General features: G+C 43.4%; 2 protein-coding genes across 3 annotated transcripts in view; one reads left to right on the plus strand and one right to left on the minus strand.

Moving 5' to 3' along the window:
• The window catches only part of LOC105448344, a 64,803-nt gene extending 60,942 nt beyond the window's left edge, over window positions 1–3,861 (plus strand). The window contains exon 5 of the mRNA XM_011686862.1: window positions 2,205–3,861. Within this exon, the coding sequence (XP_011685164.1) occupies window positions 2,205–2,771 (567 nt within the window). The 3' untranslated portion in view covers window positions 2,772–3,861. The remainder of the gene's footprint in view (window positions 1–2,204) is intronic.
• The window catches only part of LOC105448347 (autophagy-related protein 16-1), a 391,410-nt gene that overhangs the window by 224,305 nt on the left and 148,638 nt on the right, over window positions 1–18,467 (minus strand). The window lies entirely within an intron of this gene.

Below are 18,467 nucleotides of genomic sequence, written 5' to 3' on the forward strand. Positions count from 1 at the left end.
TTACTCCGTCTCTACCTCTCAAACTCGCGCGCGTCCCCGGGCTTTCCTCCTCACCGGCCTTCTCCTCTCTCCCTTCGATCCGCTTACGCTTCTTCTTCCATCCGCTACGAATGCAATCGCTCTCGCTTTTCCCCCGCGGAGAATGGACCTTCCGCTACTCTTTCTGCGCGGGATGACGTTGGGTTAATAAAGTTCCGCTCGTTCCACTAGACGCGCGCGCAGGCAAAGAAACGGCTAAATGAAGCTGTACGTGGAACGAAGCATATTTTAATGTCTTACTTCCCGCCGATAATATACGTGCTCGGTGTGTAAATACGATGAACTTGGTAATGCGCCGCAGAGAAACCAGTTTTCGACGTGCACATGAGCGTGGCGCTAACCTCGTGCGTACTCCCGGCCCTCTTTCTCAATTTCAAGAGAAGTTCAGCTTCAAGAGCGGGCGTCATGACCCTGCGAGCATGTATATAGCGAATGATCTGAATGAAGAGAAATCAATGACGAGCCGTGCGCGCCGTGCGAACGTAGCTATGAATATATTACGGCCGGCGTGGCGTTCCAAGGTGAAAACGATGATCGCGAGATTACTCTGCGGACGACGAGCCTAACGAGCGAACACGAGTGATTATCATACGTTCGTTTTGTAGGCGAACTATGAGAGAGGGGAGGGGGGGGGGAGGGAGAGAGGAGGAAGAAAGAGAGAGACTTGAATCCCTTGTACCAATTCCGATCGACCAAGATAGCGGTAAAAAACTTACGCGCGATATAACCACGACATAGGCTGTAAACGAAATAAAAAAGATTTTAACGGATAGGTCCGCTTGTCGCGAGAAAATAGGAATTACAGCGATGCGCTTGGTCGCACCATTTGCCCGGATGGATATATACGTGCGCTCTAATGGCGCGCGTAAAAGCGGGTACTTGGGCTGTTTTTCATGTCATAATCCCGTGTAATTGCCGTTATATGGCCTTACCTAATAAAGAACAAAAAAATTCGAACGCAGCTGCCGCGGGACGTGAAAAACCAGTTTGAAGTGATCATCTCTTACGCATATTGCGTGCGACGGCCGACGCCCGTCGTGTTACACGATCCCTGACATCCGCATTCTGTAATCCCTCTTCTGTAAGAGCCCGCGTTTTTTTCCTTGCGTCGCGTCCTCGACGCCGCGCGATCGCGCGGGTAAAATCACGCCGCCGCGCCGTCGCGGCCCGGTTCCTGACTTTGGGATACAGTCGAAAATTTATGTGAGAGCGACATATGGGTAAGATTACCATTATTCCGCATCCACACTGAATTCTATGAGCGAACGACCGCCCGTGTCGGAATTTCAGAATTAATGCGACACAGCTTAGTCGAGTCGACGGCGCACCGACATCGCGTATGAATTACGAGTATGTATAGAAAAAAAGGCAAGATACGCGCGCGTTTCGCAGCTGCCTCGCGCTGATTACATTCGCTATTGTTAGGTAGTTTCTAACTTTGCGAAAAAAAAGTCAGATATAAATCTGTCGCTTCGAAATTCGCCGCAAACACCACTCTCAGTTTAACATTGGCGCCTGATGGTACTTTAATTTGTTTCTTGCGATGAAAAAAAACCACGGAAATTTCTATACGCAACTACCGGGATAATAAAGAGCGGCGAAAGAGAAGCGGAGACGGGGGGACGCCGCGCCGCCGCAAATGTCATAATATTGGCGCTGTAGTTTGCTAACGGTATGCGAACTCGACAAAAGCCCCGAACGGCGAAATCGTTGCGTTCCGAGGAGCCATTCGGCACAGGTGTTTATGTATTATCCGAGCGACAAGTAACGGCGTGAAACAATTGGTTACGTGACTTGCAATCCGTCGGAAGGGACCGACGGAGTACGCGAGAGGAAGTTCCTTTTATTACATTCCACGTATCGAATTTCCTTCCCTCGTGCTCCTCGCTGAAATGTATTTTTTTACATACCATGTTGAAAATTAAATGCAAAGATCACGACGTTCATTTACTTATCATCATCATTACCTATCGAGTATATATCAAAATTTTGAAATTATCGAAAATTAAGATATAAACTAATTTTTCGCATTCAAGAAATTATAAAGAATTTTTGTTAGCTCTGTGAGCTGACAAATGAATATCTTACGCTTTCTCAGTAATCTCCTTTCATTCTTATAAATTGTCAACCTATTTATTATCTCTTTTCCTTTTCGTTTTATGCAGATTTTGCTGTCGCACTTTGACGCCTTCAAGTTCCCGAGTTCGGAAGTGGTGCAGTTCCGCGCTCTGGTCACTCCGTGCATGCCGACCTGCGAACCCGTGCAATGCGATCAGGAGGAGACGACCGGCGAGCTGCGCTCGGTGATCTCCTTCGGCCGACGCCGTCGCCGTCGTCGCTCCACTGCCGTCGGCTCCCAGAGCCGCGAGGACCTCCTCCTGGTGCAGTCCATCCAGATCACGGACAAGTTTGGCTTCGAGCGCGACGGTAAGTTACCGAACCTCACGTCCGCGACGAGGGACACCGTTTTCGTCGAGAGCGAAGACATATCGTCGACGATGGGGATGTGCATCAATCTGGGCGAGGCCATTGTAGCCGGCACCGTCTTCCTCGTCGCCCAGATCGCCATCATAGCGGCATGGACCTTCACCTGGCAGCGACGTCGGCAGATGCTGAAGCACCAGGAGGCGCTATCGGTCTCCGTTTCCGTACCCGGGATGCACTCCATGCCCGGGCGCACCGACAGTCTCTGTAAGTTGTACGACGGCGGATACTCCGCGCGTCGTTTCTGAACGACCTCTCCCACCAAGCTCCCACGGCATATCGTCAATCTCGTCTTCCTGCGTAAATCGCTATTAACGAATCTTTGGCTGACTTCACATGGACGTGAGTTCTCAAACCGATGCGTGCCGCGAAGAGGGGATCGTGCCGCGTGTCACGATTCTCGAGGCGATCGGCAAAAGTAAACACTCCCGCGCGCGGCCCCTCTCTTTGAATCTTTCTTTATGAAATATGGAATTCGGATGAACGCCACCTTCGTACTATATCAAACTTCTACGAGTGTACCGCATTGCGAGGTTGCAGCCAATATACGTAGCTTTTAGTAGAGCATGGCCCTTTTACCACCCACGCTTACCTTGTAGTCGGGTGGAAGCTTTGCAGAGGCGTTCTACTAATTCCAATTAGATTCGGTTAGATGGGCAGATCGCGGAGTTTGTTGAACGCATCGGGGTAGCATAGAGGAGACGTTTGTTTGATCAAAAACACGATCAAAAACAAAAAGAAAATGAAATCGCGCTGCCCATCTCTACGAATGTTCTTGTGTATCTACATTATTACCGTATTTAGATACTATCATAGACGTATCTTCTTTCTCGTTCCAAACTTTATTTCCTCGCAGCTGGCAATGTAGTGAAACCGATCGACTTCGCCGTATCGTTTAATCGAAAGTTGCTTCTGCAACTTTGTCTTACCGGTTAAAAGTTAATTACACGCTCGCGTATATGCACACGTGCTAATAATGCCGGTGAATTACTGAACGGAATAATTAGGCACAATTGCGCCTTGATTACTTGCTACATCTGTCGCTTATTGAAGGCACAGATATCAGTGTCTCCCAATCGGCGTTTCCGGCCAAGGTCGGCGCAACGAATCGTACGTATCATCAATTTCGTCTTTCTGTCTCTCGGGTGGCCGGCTATTTCGTGGAAGAAAGGAGCAAGGTTGCAATTACGATCCGTACCCGGCAACCTTTAATTAGCGTAACGTTCAATGTCCAAGTGACCTTCGTGCGTGCGCGTATCGTCGTTCAACGAAAATCGACGTCGTCTAAGGAAACCGCTTCTCAGAAGCGGACGTGAAAGGGCACGATAAATGAAAAAAAAAAAAGAAAGAAAGGGGAAGCTCTCTCTCGTAATATCACGTCGATACTTAATCCGTATCTGATCGGAGACGCATACCGAGAATCACACGCTTCACGCCGCGGCTAAATCGATTTCTTACTTTGTTCCGGGATAAAAGTGGCCGTCTCGCCACACCACTTCCGCCGGTAAGTAGTTGATAATGTAACGGCCACAAAAATTCAGCCGCGAAGAGAGTAATCGATTTCGCGCGCGAGTTCGGTCGGTTTCTTGCGCCCACGTGCATCGCCACGCCGCAGCCACCGCCATGCCCTTTTCCCCTTCGCTTTGCCCTGCCCTCACAAGCTGCTTTTACCGTCCCCCTTTTTTTTCTCTCGAGGCGACGTGACGCGATGTGGGACACGTCTCAGCGCGCTGTGACTCTGTAGGTGATGGAGAGTTGACGCGTATACGCTAGGCTACCGGCATGGACTCTAATTAGCATTGGGAATTGCGCATGATTATGCAGACGTGTAGAGTAGGATATCAATGGTACGGCGCGGCGAGGAGCTAGAAGCGGCGGGCTTAAATACGGGGATGAAAGAGAGAGAAGGGATTGAGACGGAACGAGAGAAAACAGAGGCAGGACCGAAACGCGATGAGCTCGGTGAAGAGGGGCAAAAGGTACGTGCGCGCAAAGGGGTTGGCGGAAGGTTAATTGCCTCTTGTGGCGTCTCGGGGTTAAGCTAAGCTTGCGGGGGTAACGCTTGATGGGGTTGAATCTAGCTTCGAGAGTAAAGGGAGGGAGGGAGGGAGGGAGAGAGACAGAGAGACAGAGAGAGAGTAGTGCAGGATCACATCGAGGATAGCTATCTCTCCATACCAGAATTACGTAACCTCGACCCCCCCTTCCGACGTAACCTTAGTCATGTCCCTTATCCTTAGCCATCCCATAGCGGCCAGGTTAATTTACGTCGCGACACGTGAGCTTATCAATCTGGATTGGTCGCATTCGAGTCGAAAGAGGCAATAAAAAATTGATTGATACGATTAAAAGAACCTGTTTCGGACTGTGGTTACGTAAGCAATAAAATATTGCGCTCCGTCGGTTCTGCAATTTCATCTTGCCGGACATCTTGAGAAAATTCTAAAGGACAAAGCCGCGTCGATAATGTCAAACACAGAAAAATTCAGTTTATAACAGTCATTGTACAATATTTTCTGTATGAGCCGCAAATAAAAGGTATTTGTCAAATTCACATTGCACGCGGCAAACAGAGAAATGGAGAGAAACGAAAAGTGAATTTCTAAAAATATCGATATATATGAAATATTTTATAATTTATATACACAAATACACTATCAAGGGAATTGAGATAAAATAATCTGCATATTTTAATTTAGAGCATTTTAATGACTACTGCTTGGCATAATAATCAGAATTAACATAAACATTTCACCAGACATAGCGATTCAGATTTTATCTTGCTTTAAAGAACGCGCGAGGAAAAAAAGAAAAATCAATAGAGAAACCAGAGGATATAACACGCTACAGTATCGAGAAATACAAATCGGTTAGCTATGCCAACGGTGCCTTATCGATTTCATCAAAGTACACAAGGCGGACCCACGGGGAGATCAGATTAATTGCGAAACTTGAGGATTAAAATACACTCGTTAAGACAAACAAAGGAACGAGCGAGACAAAATGGGAGCCTCCAATCGGACTGAAGTGTTTGCATTACAGTTAACCAAACTTCGGATTGTTCTGGTGTTTGACATTTGCCGATCGCGCAGCGGGAATTCGCGTCTGTACGAGCTCTGCTTTTATTCATACGCCTCGAAAACGTTATGTACGTAAGCAGCGATCACGTGCTCATTACTTGTACGGGCAAAATTATATCTTTATCTAAAATAATATTTCAACGTTCTGATCTGTTTTGATGTCGAGATAATCGAATGCAAGATTAAATTTGAGAGATTGGAAAAGGTTTTTTTCCGAGCAAGATAGAATATCCATCCGCGAATGTTTCGCGTCTACCACGGCCGCGTTTGCCGCACGTGTAACTCACTGTTAACGGCTAGCGGTCGCTAACGCAACAACAATAGCCCGACATCGAACGAAAAAGGATATACACAGCGGCAGAGCGCGCGTATGTTACGTCCATCGGAATTCCAGTGTACGCTTTAATTATTGGATCTAATTGCCGTGGATATTGCTAGGCACTGGCCCCGTACGAGATCCCGTCGACACCGGACTAAATGGAATTTCACCCCCTTAAATCAAGCGGCATTGATCCCGCCGAGGGATAAAAATTGAAATGCAGAAAACGCAGGCGGGACTCGCATTTTTTTTCCCCGGTGTATATTTCCGAAGCGCGATTCGATTACCTTCGCATTACGGAAGTAAACCAGTCGCGGCCTGGCCGATAACTTCCCTTTCCCCGCTTCACCGCTGCTTCTTACGCGTGATCCGCTCTTTTATAGAAGTATAAAATACAAATAAATATAAATATATAAATATGGATATATATATATATATATAAATATAATGTATACGTACGATGATGAACATGCCAACGAAGGTGCCTACGCGTACAGTAAGTGAACGCGATGTGCATGACGAACTTAATGATTTTTCTCCCTCATTTTTTTTTTACTTTCCTTCAAAGATAACACTTCAATTATGGATTTACGTTTAAGAATTTTTCGCTAACGCTGCGGTAGTATATCCAACCTGCTTGTGGTGAGAGGGTAGAGCCAATTTTATACATGTTCGACGATATTTTGTACGAACGCAATTGAGAAACGGTGTTGCGCGCGCGCGAGCGCGACCGCGTCGACGCTGGAACGGTGGTGCGCGAGAACGCGCACCCGGGAAGCGCTCGCCGTGCGTATGTGGTCGCCGCGCGCAACGCTTTAGCGGTGTAATTTCGATACAACACGTATCAACACATGGGCGTATGGAGTGGCGCAAGAAAAATCTGACATCTCTTCGCCTCGCTGCGAGAAGCGGTCTCCGACGTGAGAAGGGAAGAGAGGGGGGAGAGATTCATGAAAAGAGGTAGACTTGTGGGGAGATGAAAGTTGTCTCCACTAATAATAAAATGCGGAAATTCGCTGAAACGGATCCTAAGTCACTACTTTCACGGGGAAGATGTGCAAGATTTTCTCGCGCCACCTCGTAGACAGCGTGCATTTCGAGTAACACGATAACGATGTTGCGAGCACTTTTCATCGACTTGATCGAACCGTATGCGCGGCACGCATACCCGGCCGTGCCCCGGTCGCTGACGTTTGATGCCAAGTCAATGGAAACTGCCGAGTACGCGGAGTATAAGGATAATCATTAATTAATTAATTGTCTTTACATTTAAAGAGCGTATACGATGAAAAGTTAAAGGAGCAATCATGTTTCATCAATATAATAACGTAATTAAGATTAAGTTAACGCGCCCCGGCGGCCTCGGCGCTATGGATCGGGGCCGCGGAAGGCAATTGCGAAGGAAAGATAATATTGGGCTCGAGGACGATCGCTCTCGATGATATCAACTGCACAATCCTGCAATCCACCGGCCGGCCGACTTGGGTAGCCGCGAGCAATTCAACGCGGCCGGCGTCGTCTCGTTTCACCGCGTGCAAGTACCCACTCGCTTCTTCTTCATCTCTCCCTCTCCGCTCCCGCTCCCCGTCCCCTTCCCCCCCCCCGCCACCCTCCGTATCGTCCATCTTAATGAGGGTTGTGTTTATACCCTGTACTTCTTACCAGGAGTATCCACGAGTTTGTAGAGATGTCGGTGCTTGTCCTCGAGCCTGAGGTGCGCGCCTGCTCCGTCGTAAGCTCGAGAAGCTCGAGTCTGTTCTGTACCATGACAAGCGTGTATTTCTGCTTTTCTCTATCCTGTACGTCTTCTTTTCCATCCGCCCCCTCGCACCCATTCACTCCCTTTCTTCGTTTTCCTAGCCTCCCTGCCGTTCTCTCTCGCGACTCCTCCTCTCCCGCTGCCGACCGCGCCGCCGCGTCGGTCTCTCGCCAAATTAAACCATTTTCATCGCGAATACATACGTCACGTACAGAACTTACCCGACGATCGCGAGCGTTCTTATGTTATATCCGCGCACCAGCATATAATCGCTTATTTATTTTTTACGTTAACGTACATTGCCCTTCAAGAATACTCGTACCCTATCACGCCTATTTTTTTTTTCCCATCCACGACCAGCATACCAACTACCGTTTTAATAATACGCCCGTCATACCATCCACGCACTGAAACTGCTATGTAATTTAACGAATCACTCTGCTGACGTTAAACGTAATGCGTGCGTGTTTCTAATTAATTCCATTTTTTTTTCTACATTATCAAGACGTATCTTTCTCGCCAAACGTCGTATATGTCAGTACCGTAACACACACGTTGTACATAGCATATATGGTACAGAGAAAATAAACTCATTTTATAACGAAAAACGTCGTTTTCCTTTCCCGTTCTTTGCGGCATGTGTAACTTTTCCCTCCTCCTCCCCCCCGAGTTGTAAGGCTACGTTGGATCTCAGCCAGCGCTCTGTACTCCTACATAAGGAAAGTCCTTGGGATGACTCGCGCAAACGGAGAAAAGAACAGCGAAGAGAAAGTAGTTACTACCTGTGGCGGCACGGTCAAGATCGGCGTTGACGATAATAATCCATCTGCCGTTGGCAAATTATTTTCATACGTGTGCACGGTGAGAAACCATTGTGGAGAAGATTGCCAAGCTCTTAACGAGTGTTATTGTTAGCCACGGGCTAACCAGTTCGACAAATTCCACGATCGAATCATTCGAGAAAATTATCCAATCAATCTCTCGTCGCGCGAGATGTTAAATCGGGGACAAACGCTCCTTCATCAAGTGGCAACAGTGGAAGTAAACTGGTAAGTTCATACACATATCGATCAATATACCGCGATGTGCCGCGCGATGACAAGCGAGCGGAACGGTAAGATATCTTCAGTTATAGAAAATGATTTGCAAAATATATTTCGTTGCACGACTAATAATTTTGCATTAAGATTCCGCATTTTTTTTTTAATGTATCCATGTCTACAAATTATAAAATAAACAAATACAACTAACACGCAGGTTTTTTATTATTTAATTATTTTAAGCCAATTACAGCTAAATAATTGGATTTTACGGTAACGCGCATAAAAGAATATGATCTTCGTAAAATAGACGTCCGTTGGACGTCATATTTAATCATTTCGTTGGACGAGAAATCCATTTTCCTCCCATGTAACTAGGACATAGCGTTCCCGTATATTACATTTCATGTAACGTGTAATTTTAAAATGAGATACCTCTCAAACCTGAAATTCACATGCACGATGCTTACGATATCAGCGTAACAATAACTAACTGATATTCTGTGTATGGTACGCGACTGGGCTTTGATCGTAGAATATTCTATTAATAATGATCAAGAGTTTGCATAATGGGGTCACGGATAAAATTCTACTACCCAAATGAAAATTAAATCTCTTCGTCACGCTTTCGTCACAGTTTTCAAGCCCAAAGCGCGATTCGCATTCGGATAGGAGGAGCCGCCGAGTGGTGGGAAACCCGATGCATCGCGAGAATATAAGGTGCGTCGTGCCGCACGAGCGAAAAGTAGACCATGTAAATGTCCAAGATCACTGGTTTCCAGCATCCGCTAGTTGCACTTCTGCGGCGCGCGATTCAATAAGCGTGAGAACCCCGTCGAGTGGTCGCGAGGAGGAATATTTATGAGAAGAATATTAATAGCCGCGACGTTATATACCCGAGTGACTTGGGAAATCTAGCGGAGAGAGCCATGGAAGAAATATGATTTTTCTCTTACATTATGAGTAAAGCTGTCATCTAAAAATAGGTGCAATGAGTTAACTGTTACCGCAACTCGATCTCACTTTTTACAAATACACTGTACAATTTAAGATTACAAGTGTAATAAGCAGTCGAGTCACGAAGAGAAATAAAGGCGAGAGAGGTAAATCGACAATTAGATTTTCGCGAAGGATAAGCGCTCCCTCGTTTCCCATACTTTTTTTACGATAAAACAAATAAGTTTAAGCGATTTTGTAATTTTTTATTAAGAATATGTAATAAAATAAATTATTTTAATTACATAAATACAATAGCTATTAATAGTTTAGAGGCCACGTTACTATACATATAATAATTATATCAAATATTATAGTTATCCTGAAAATAGTAAGAACATGCAAATTATTATATTAGCTAAGTTTTCCCTTTTTTTTGTAATAATTTGTTAATTGTAATAATTTTTCAAACGATCCACGTATGCCGCATGAATATCTATCAGATATATGAGATGCTATAAAAATTAATAATCGAGAACCGTCTTCGAAAATATTTAAGAATAATATTTTAAATCTACAAATTGTTAATAATTCTTGTTACAAAATGCAATCTCTTTTTCAAATCAATTTCAAGTCACATTTCAGCGATATGCAATGATTCAAATATTAACATATGTACATGCGATATTTTCTCACGAGAATTAATTATTAAATTGCATAAAATTAAATCTAAATCTTATCTCAAGGTAAACATTATTTTATGTTCTCGTGTCACATGACGTTACGAATGGACCTTCAAGATCCATTTATTGAACCGTATCACATCTCGAAACTATTTAATTTACTCAGAAACTCGACTTGAACTTGAGTTTCTCAGCAGAAACGTTACAATAAATATGGGCCTTAGAAGAGTACAGAATATCGTATGCACAGCCGGAAAAGTTGTAGCAATCGAGTATCCGCCTAATCGTATCCTGCCGTACACAGTCAAACGTACGTTAAAAGCGATGAGAAACTTTACTTTGCTCTATTTTGCCTAGTCTCGCCGATCTAACGTAATGCCGCTTCCCTTTCGCAGCGGCGCGCGGCGCGGCGCGCAATTGCAGGAAAAAGAAGACCATACTTTCTCATCTGGAAGTCGTGCCGCTGCTAGTTTTAAGGCATGCACCGAGATTACCAACGTCTGGTCCCCAATCGAAGCGCTCTCCGGGACGCAATTTATCGCGCATAAAGCGAGAGCGTAAGTTGCCCAGGTACGATTCGGCGAGTCCATTCCGCGGGAGTCGACTATGTTAATGAACCGGATCGAGATAATGCCACGCCGATGCTGCCAGTTTACGGTTTTGCTAACGCGGCCGGAAGTATATATAGCTATCGGATGACGGAGGCGCAGCGCGGCGTTATCGATCCGAAATTCGCTGTTTCGCTCGCTCATCCATTCGCAAGTAGAAACAGAAGAAACATATCGAGCAAGCGCTAGTTGGGTGGCATAAAAGTCCTGATAGGTTCCCGATATTTTCCGGATATCTCGTTCCGACACGACGCTGCCGTCTCCGTCGCCATCGTACGATAACGGAGCTACGTCGCCGTACGAACGGGTACTTCAGTGGTGCGGGTCTCCTTTGGTACGTGACGCGCGCGGAAGGAAGGCGGAGGTGGCGGGCGGCAGAATTTCCGGCAACATTTGCCGACGGGAAAAGGAAGAGCAGCCGCGGAGAACTACATGGTACAGCGAGAGAGTGAGGAAGAAAAATGGAGAATAGGATTGCACGAAAACACGGACGCACTATACGTACGAATCGCATTTCGAATCTCCGGCGCAGAAACGCAGAAAGATTCGTTTCTCACAACCGGCGACATTGTGTCGCTGCGGAACGTTAACGTAGTGTTTATTCTGCCATGGAAAGATATCAGGCTGATGTCGGACACTGGTAAACGTAGCAATTACGCGAGCATATCCGTTTATTGAGCCAATCCCGAATTTTTATTCGCCCGATTATGTCTACATTGATCGGTCGTGTCGGAGCTATCATGGCGTTCTGATTAAAAGTTTTATGTGCACCCGTTGAATGGCGACTAATAAAACGAAGAGTTGCCCCATATCAGTACGATCTGGCACCGCTATAATAACAATGAATCTGCACTTTGTGCAGATATCAATCAGTATTTAAAAAAACTAATTTGTGTATCTACATAACTAGTTTATATAATAATTCATCGACAAAGATAATTTTGATATCCAGATTGGTAATTTGTCCAAGAATTTAAAATTAGTAGCAGAATGATCTCCAGGTAAAGAAAAAAAGAAATTAAAAAGCTGATATTAATTATATAAAAATTGATAACTAATCATATTTCGAGAATCTCAAAATTCGCAAATAATCGATGTACGTGCAACGTGTACACATATTAAGAAACAAAAGATCTTAATAATTGGCAATCGTGCTCTACTTTAACCGGATACTGTACCAATCTATACCAACGGAAAAGTAACGTGCGCGCGGGATCATCAGTCACTGCGTCGCGACGTCGGGCGTCATCGTGAATGAGAAACACCGACTGTAAGACATCCACCTCGAGCCATTTGTCAAAAGTCGAGACAGTCCTATCGAAGTGTCTCTACGAAATTATCTGCTGGCGGCGCCCGGACCCACGGGATTCCGGACAATCTGTCCCGGTCGAATTATCCAACATTAACCCCTGGGTTATCGATCCGCCGATTCCGAATGTTCGCTAGTTCGCGGCGGTCCATTCCCCCGCGATCCTCATGCGATTTCGGCAAAGTATCCTTTTGGTCCTTTTGCGAAGCGGGTACTTTCGCAGCCAAGGTTTCCTACTTTACGAGCGGCCCTTCCTCCAAGTAAAGACAGAATATGGATCAATAAGCGCCGGGATTATTCACCGTGAAAACGTAACGATTAAATTATGCTGCTCCGACGATCGGTAGCACAGTTGTAAGAAAAATAATATAGCTCAAACCGTTAAAAACTACCTCGTTACAAAGTTCGAGGAAGATGTATGTCTTCGATAAAAGATTACGCGGCGAAAGTCGTTTGATTCTGAATGGCCTATAAATGTTCCGATATCGCTTTTAAACGCCCGGACTTGTCTCGTAAAGCTCTTAGTTTGTGTTTCAAAGAATAGCCCAATAAATTCTTCGTAATTCCTTACGGAGTTTGTTTTCCCGTACACGCACGCATCGTCACACTCCGATACATGTTGTACGCGATCTACTTAAAGTTCGTCTCTCGTTTCGCATTTCGATTACATCGAAAGTTGTAAACCACCAAATCGAAATGTGCGCATCAGGCGATCAAGGAAAGTGGCGGCGGCGTAAATAGCGAGCGGTTTTGCTATCGGAATGTCGATGCCGTGATCGGCTGCAAGGAGGTCGAAGTGGTGCGACCACCTCGAACGGCAAGGCTTGCTCGGCTCATCTTAGCCGGGTCTTGTACACGGTCGGGTTAGGTAAGGATTGTTGCGCGGCATTCAAGCAAGAAAAGACGACAAGCAAAACGAATTGAGATAGGAGATGAGTGACAAGAAACGGGAGCGAAATCTGACACATGAAAGGCAGTGAAGAAAAGCAGATATTATATATACCTACATATTTACAAGAAAATGTGTATACAAATTTGAATTATCATAAGTTCATTTACTTGCGAAGAAAAAATAAAGTTAATATTTAAAAAACGATGTTATTTATTTATTACAGATTATATGAAGAAAAATAACTTCTAAAGCATAAAGGCTCTCTTGCATTAATAGTTACAGGGATATAGCTATGCATTAATTTATTACAGTAATGACAGTAGGTATCACGATAATCTGAAATAAATACGACTAAATATCTAAATAGTGTTTTGATATCGAATACTGAATACTCAGAAACTGAGAGAATCGAACTGCTGATAAAATAGACGTATTGTTATTAGAGTTTAGTGTTCGGATATACGATACACATGTATTGTTAGAGCTAGCTTCCTATTCGCATGGCACATATCGCGCAATAACTGTTCTATTCCTTTCTTTGAAACACCGAGTTATGTCCAAACGTAATAAATGATTAGCGCTGTCAAGTAAACTCAATGGAAAACGCTTTTCCGATAGCTTTCAACGGTCCACCAATTATCTTCGATACACCGAACTATTCTCTCGCATTCTTCGTGTTCGATACAAACTCTAGAATTTCGTTGATATCAGGAAGATGAAAACCATGTAGAAAATGTTAAGGTAGAAATTAATATCCTTAGGATCTAAAAAAAATATCCTAATTACGTCTATTTTATTATTTAGCTTTATTTAATTAGATTTAAATGGAAAACCTAAAACGTAGAAGTCTCTAAATCTCCTCTCCTTTCAAGCTTCACGAACTCTCGGGACATTTTTTCTCCCCGGCACTTATGCCTAGCTTTCGTATCCTGTCCTTCCCATCCGCTTTTCGCTCGAACGTCTACCTTCATCTCCTAGCCGTCCTTCCAAGAGCCAATCCGTCTGACTTCACGCTGCACTCGTCTCAAGTATTCTCCCGGTTGCAGCCACGCAAGCCTTATTCAGAAAGGCCTCCTCTAGCTTGTCCGTTGACTGGAAATAGTTTCGTCGAATTCAGCGGGCTCTCCTGACTTAATGCGATAAAATCGTATCAGGAAGTACTTGGATAACCAAACAGTGGTTGCAAGAAGAGAAAGATTCAGGCGAGAGATTATTTTCTCACTACGCTCGATTATACACACGATGATCTAGTGCGTCAATGAGACACTAGCAAAATACTTAGACAAGGGATTATCTCTCGACCGCCGCCTTCGTCACAGGAACGTGTTTGTCGATTGAGACCCGAAAGTAGATCACTTTTCATAAGCATTCATTGTCTATGAGGTGGAAGTAAGAACCCCATTCGAACTTGCCGACTTTGATTCGGACGTATATCCGCGCACTCAAAGCCAATTATGCTAATGGCCGGTTCAAACTTACGAAATTAAATTGGTTTCGCAGACAGCCAATTTCAACTTGCCGACTTTCGGGAGAATATCCCTCGTGGTTTAATGTAAACTGCCATCTACCATTCGCGGCGGCATATAGTAGTTAACAGACTAATTATGAGATCCCTTTACCGTGTGTAAATTTCGAAATCTACTAATATACTCTGTCACTGTTTGTTAATTACCAATAAATTTCTACATACATGCGCTGTATATTCCATATTTCATAATATATTAATATTATTGCCCACGTCTTTTGCATTTAATCCGGATACACGATGTGATGAGGAGGGATTATTTAATATCTCTGCACGGATAAAATTTTCTTTTAAAATTTACCCTGAAAATTATGTTAATCGTGGGACAACATAGTATTTCGACAAATTTTACTGTACACTACAATAAATTTTACTGTGCACTACAATAAATTTGTTGTGGTATATATTTAAAAAAAAATAGTGAAAGTCGTATAAAATTCGTCGAAATACTATGTTGTTCTACGATTAACATAATTTTCAGGGTAAATTTTAAAATAAAATTCTCTCCGTGTGTAAATAATTTGAAAAAAGAAACTTTACATATTGCGCATCAGAGAGAATTCTTTTATGATATACTTTCACAACAACATCGCAATCCCATTGTAAGATAATCGCGCAAAGTCGTCATAATAAATGCTATTCATTTTGGATACAATTTCTTCAGTTAATGTCGCACTGGGATAATACAATTAATATTTCAACAACGTCTCTGAATTCGTACTAATTAGTATCTTCAGCTTTTATTAGAAATCGGAGCGTCTTCGAGAGATTATTTCTACAGCAGCTGATTTCCCATGGGGCACTAATCCTATTATGGATCGACAACTTTTTGTTATCAACTGAAGAGCGTCGTCCAGGCTTACGGTAGACTACAAATAAAACTGTTCCAGGTTATATTTGTGCCGCCGCGCCGGATTAATTATACGCAAATTTCATGAGTAATATTATATTTTTAATTGTCCCTATATATGTATTGGCTCTATAGATTTACTTTAGATACGAATGTTACAATATATTTAAATGTATGACAAGATATTGTCATACAAAACTATTCGTACTATTAATAAGCTATCTTTCATTATTTTCTAAGAAAAGTAAATAAAATATCGATTTAAAATATATTATACTTTTAGGTCGTTTTTGTATGTGTTATACCGTATTCTTTCATTTTAATTTACTATGTCTTATACATTAAGCAATGCGTTACAATCCATGTAGAACATAATTTCGGAAAATAAACCCGATTTTCGAAGACGCAAACTCACGATGTCGCATTAAGTGAGTTCCCAGTTATGATCACCTAAAGTTCCCGCATGGCACGCTCCACGCTATAAACTTCGTTCTCTACTTCAGCGAATTATGTAAATCCGGAAGCTGTTGCTATCCGTCGCGCGGCTGTCGACCCCGTTTCTTCTTAGAACTAGCATTATTGCAAGCGCAAATGTCTTTATTCGCCAAAAGAGTTGCTTATAAGAACAATAAGCGATGAGATCTTTCTAAGGAGGCGAAGAAATACTGCGGAAGCTTATAACCTCGTTAAAACTTTATGTTTTTCAAAATAACATAGTGATTTCAATGCTAATTACTACTTTTAGTTATAAAATCCATTATTTCCGTGTTGCCCGTGGGTGCGACAGAAATCATCGTCTTTTTATAAAATTTTGTAAAAGCTGTTGTACTATATAAAATCCGCAGGATATTATTTCAGACAACAATTATAATCCATATGAGCGAGATGTGCGAAACGTACATAGAATGTACGCTTCATGGAAGAACCAAAAAATCTCACATTCTCATAAATGACTGGACTATCGAAAACCGTTACTTCCGATCATGATGTGACCAGAGAATCGGCCAACGATGCTCTTTCGATTGCGGCGCGCTCGGACCTGACGCCAGTCGCTTTAATAAACGACGATCATATTTGGCGAGCAATATTCGCGTGGAATATAAAGAAACACGTAGTTGTAACGTCGGCCGCGCCGAGTAAGAATTATGTAATTGCCAAACGGCGGGTGTACAATAATGACACATGGGCCAATGATAACATTCCGTTTCAACGGATTGTCGACCGTTCGTGGATGGCTGCGCGGTACACGCCGGGGATGCACCGGAGCAGAAGGGAACGGGAGGGGCAGAGGGGGAGAGGGCGAAGGGATGCACATAGAGCACGGCTCAGGGGAGAGTAAAAGAGCGGCGAGGGGCCGCTAGGGGATGGCTGGAAGCGGAACGGGGCCTCCGTAAACGTGCAAGCGCCAATGCAGCATAACGACACAGCCAAATGGTTCGACCATTACCGCGCCAATATTACCTGCTCAACTGAATTATTGTGTCGAGCGGTCGCGCGAAATATCTGGCATCGATATTGAATTGGTGTGGTGGTCGACTGGGCGTTCGAGGAAGGGGAACGAATAACGGGGAAAAAGTGAAGTAGCGGGGACGGGGAGCAAAGAGCAAAAAGAGTCCGGGAGGCGAGAGAGAAAAAAAAAGAGCTGACTTTAACGAGAATGGATCTTCCGTCGAACAAAAGCCCAATTTTATAGAATAACTTTCAATAAATTCCGTTCTCAAATAATGCTGCCCGATAAACGAGAAGAAGGAATAAGCGGGGCGCGCAACCGCCTGGCGCGTTCACCAGCGCCAGGATCCTTTGTCTTCTGCCGCCTTAATCGGCATTTAATTATCGGTCATATAATTATATCGAGTGAACCGACAACCCCGTCCGAGAAAGTGCCTGGTAAAAACGATAATTTATTCTGTTTTACGTAGAACATTCTTATCCTCCGTTTGCGTGCACCTCTTTTCATTATAAAATTAACAACATTGTCAAAAGAAAATAATGTCTCGTTTTCGAACTTAAAATGTTTGCTAATCGGTTAATTCGTATTCGTACGATCGAAAGAGGGCAGATTGAGATGAATAAGAGCACAGAGGAAGGATACAAGTGAGTTCTTTGTTCAGACAATTAAACAAAGTAGAATTGAAATATTTCGTCAGCTCGATCTGTTAACGCAATGATGCGCGGAAGATATTCTTCATATTTATTTCGCGGATGCTTTTCGACGGAGGTAGACTCGGCAAACGGTTGGAAGTAAATCATGCCATATGCAAATCGGATTAAATGTACTCATTTTCTGTGGTATGATGCTAAAGTTATTTGGCAGGATGCAATACTGGACATATCCCGGGAAATAGCTGTTTATAATCTGCATACGAATTCCCGTTAATGTTCATTGAATTCATTTCAGGGATGGCCATCAATTATAGTAGCTGGCGTGGCTGGGAGATGCGCGCCGAACAACGGCTCTCCATTTCGAGAACAGATAGTGACGATTATTTGTTGTCATTATCACGTACTGCAATTGAGAGCTGTCTGTCAATTTGCACGGGATTTTGTACACGACGCGTAAAGCGCTTAAAAAGTAGCGTAGAATTCAGTATTAAAAAAAAAAATAAATCATAGTTAATGTGTCACTATATTCAATTTTTAATATACTTTCAGTATATATGACGATCAATTATGACACGTCAATAGCTTGCAGAATTATTATAATTTTTAGCTCGACCTAAATTATTCATAATATTGTAATAATAAATACAGTCTTTGTGATTCTCTTTTTCACCGCCTCTCTTTTCCTCTCTTTTCGCTATTATTAATGTAAATAATAGTACTTTTATATAGCACTCTGGTAAAAACTACAACTTGAAAGAATTAAATAATTACAAAAAGTTTAGGTAGCAGAACTATTGTTCTCTCGAAAGATTTTCTGTAGCTTTTGAATTCTATTCTGCC

This window comes from Wasmannia auropunctata, unplaced genomic scaffold, assembly GCF_000956235.1.
Source record: "Wasmannia auropunctata unplaced genomic scaffold, wasmannia.A_1.0 LD336088.1, whole genome shotgun sequence".
Taxonomy (NCBI): Eukaryota; Metazoa; Arthropoda; class Insecta; order Hymenoptera; family Formicidae; genus Wasmannia; species Wasmannia auropunctata.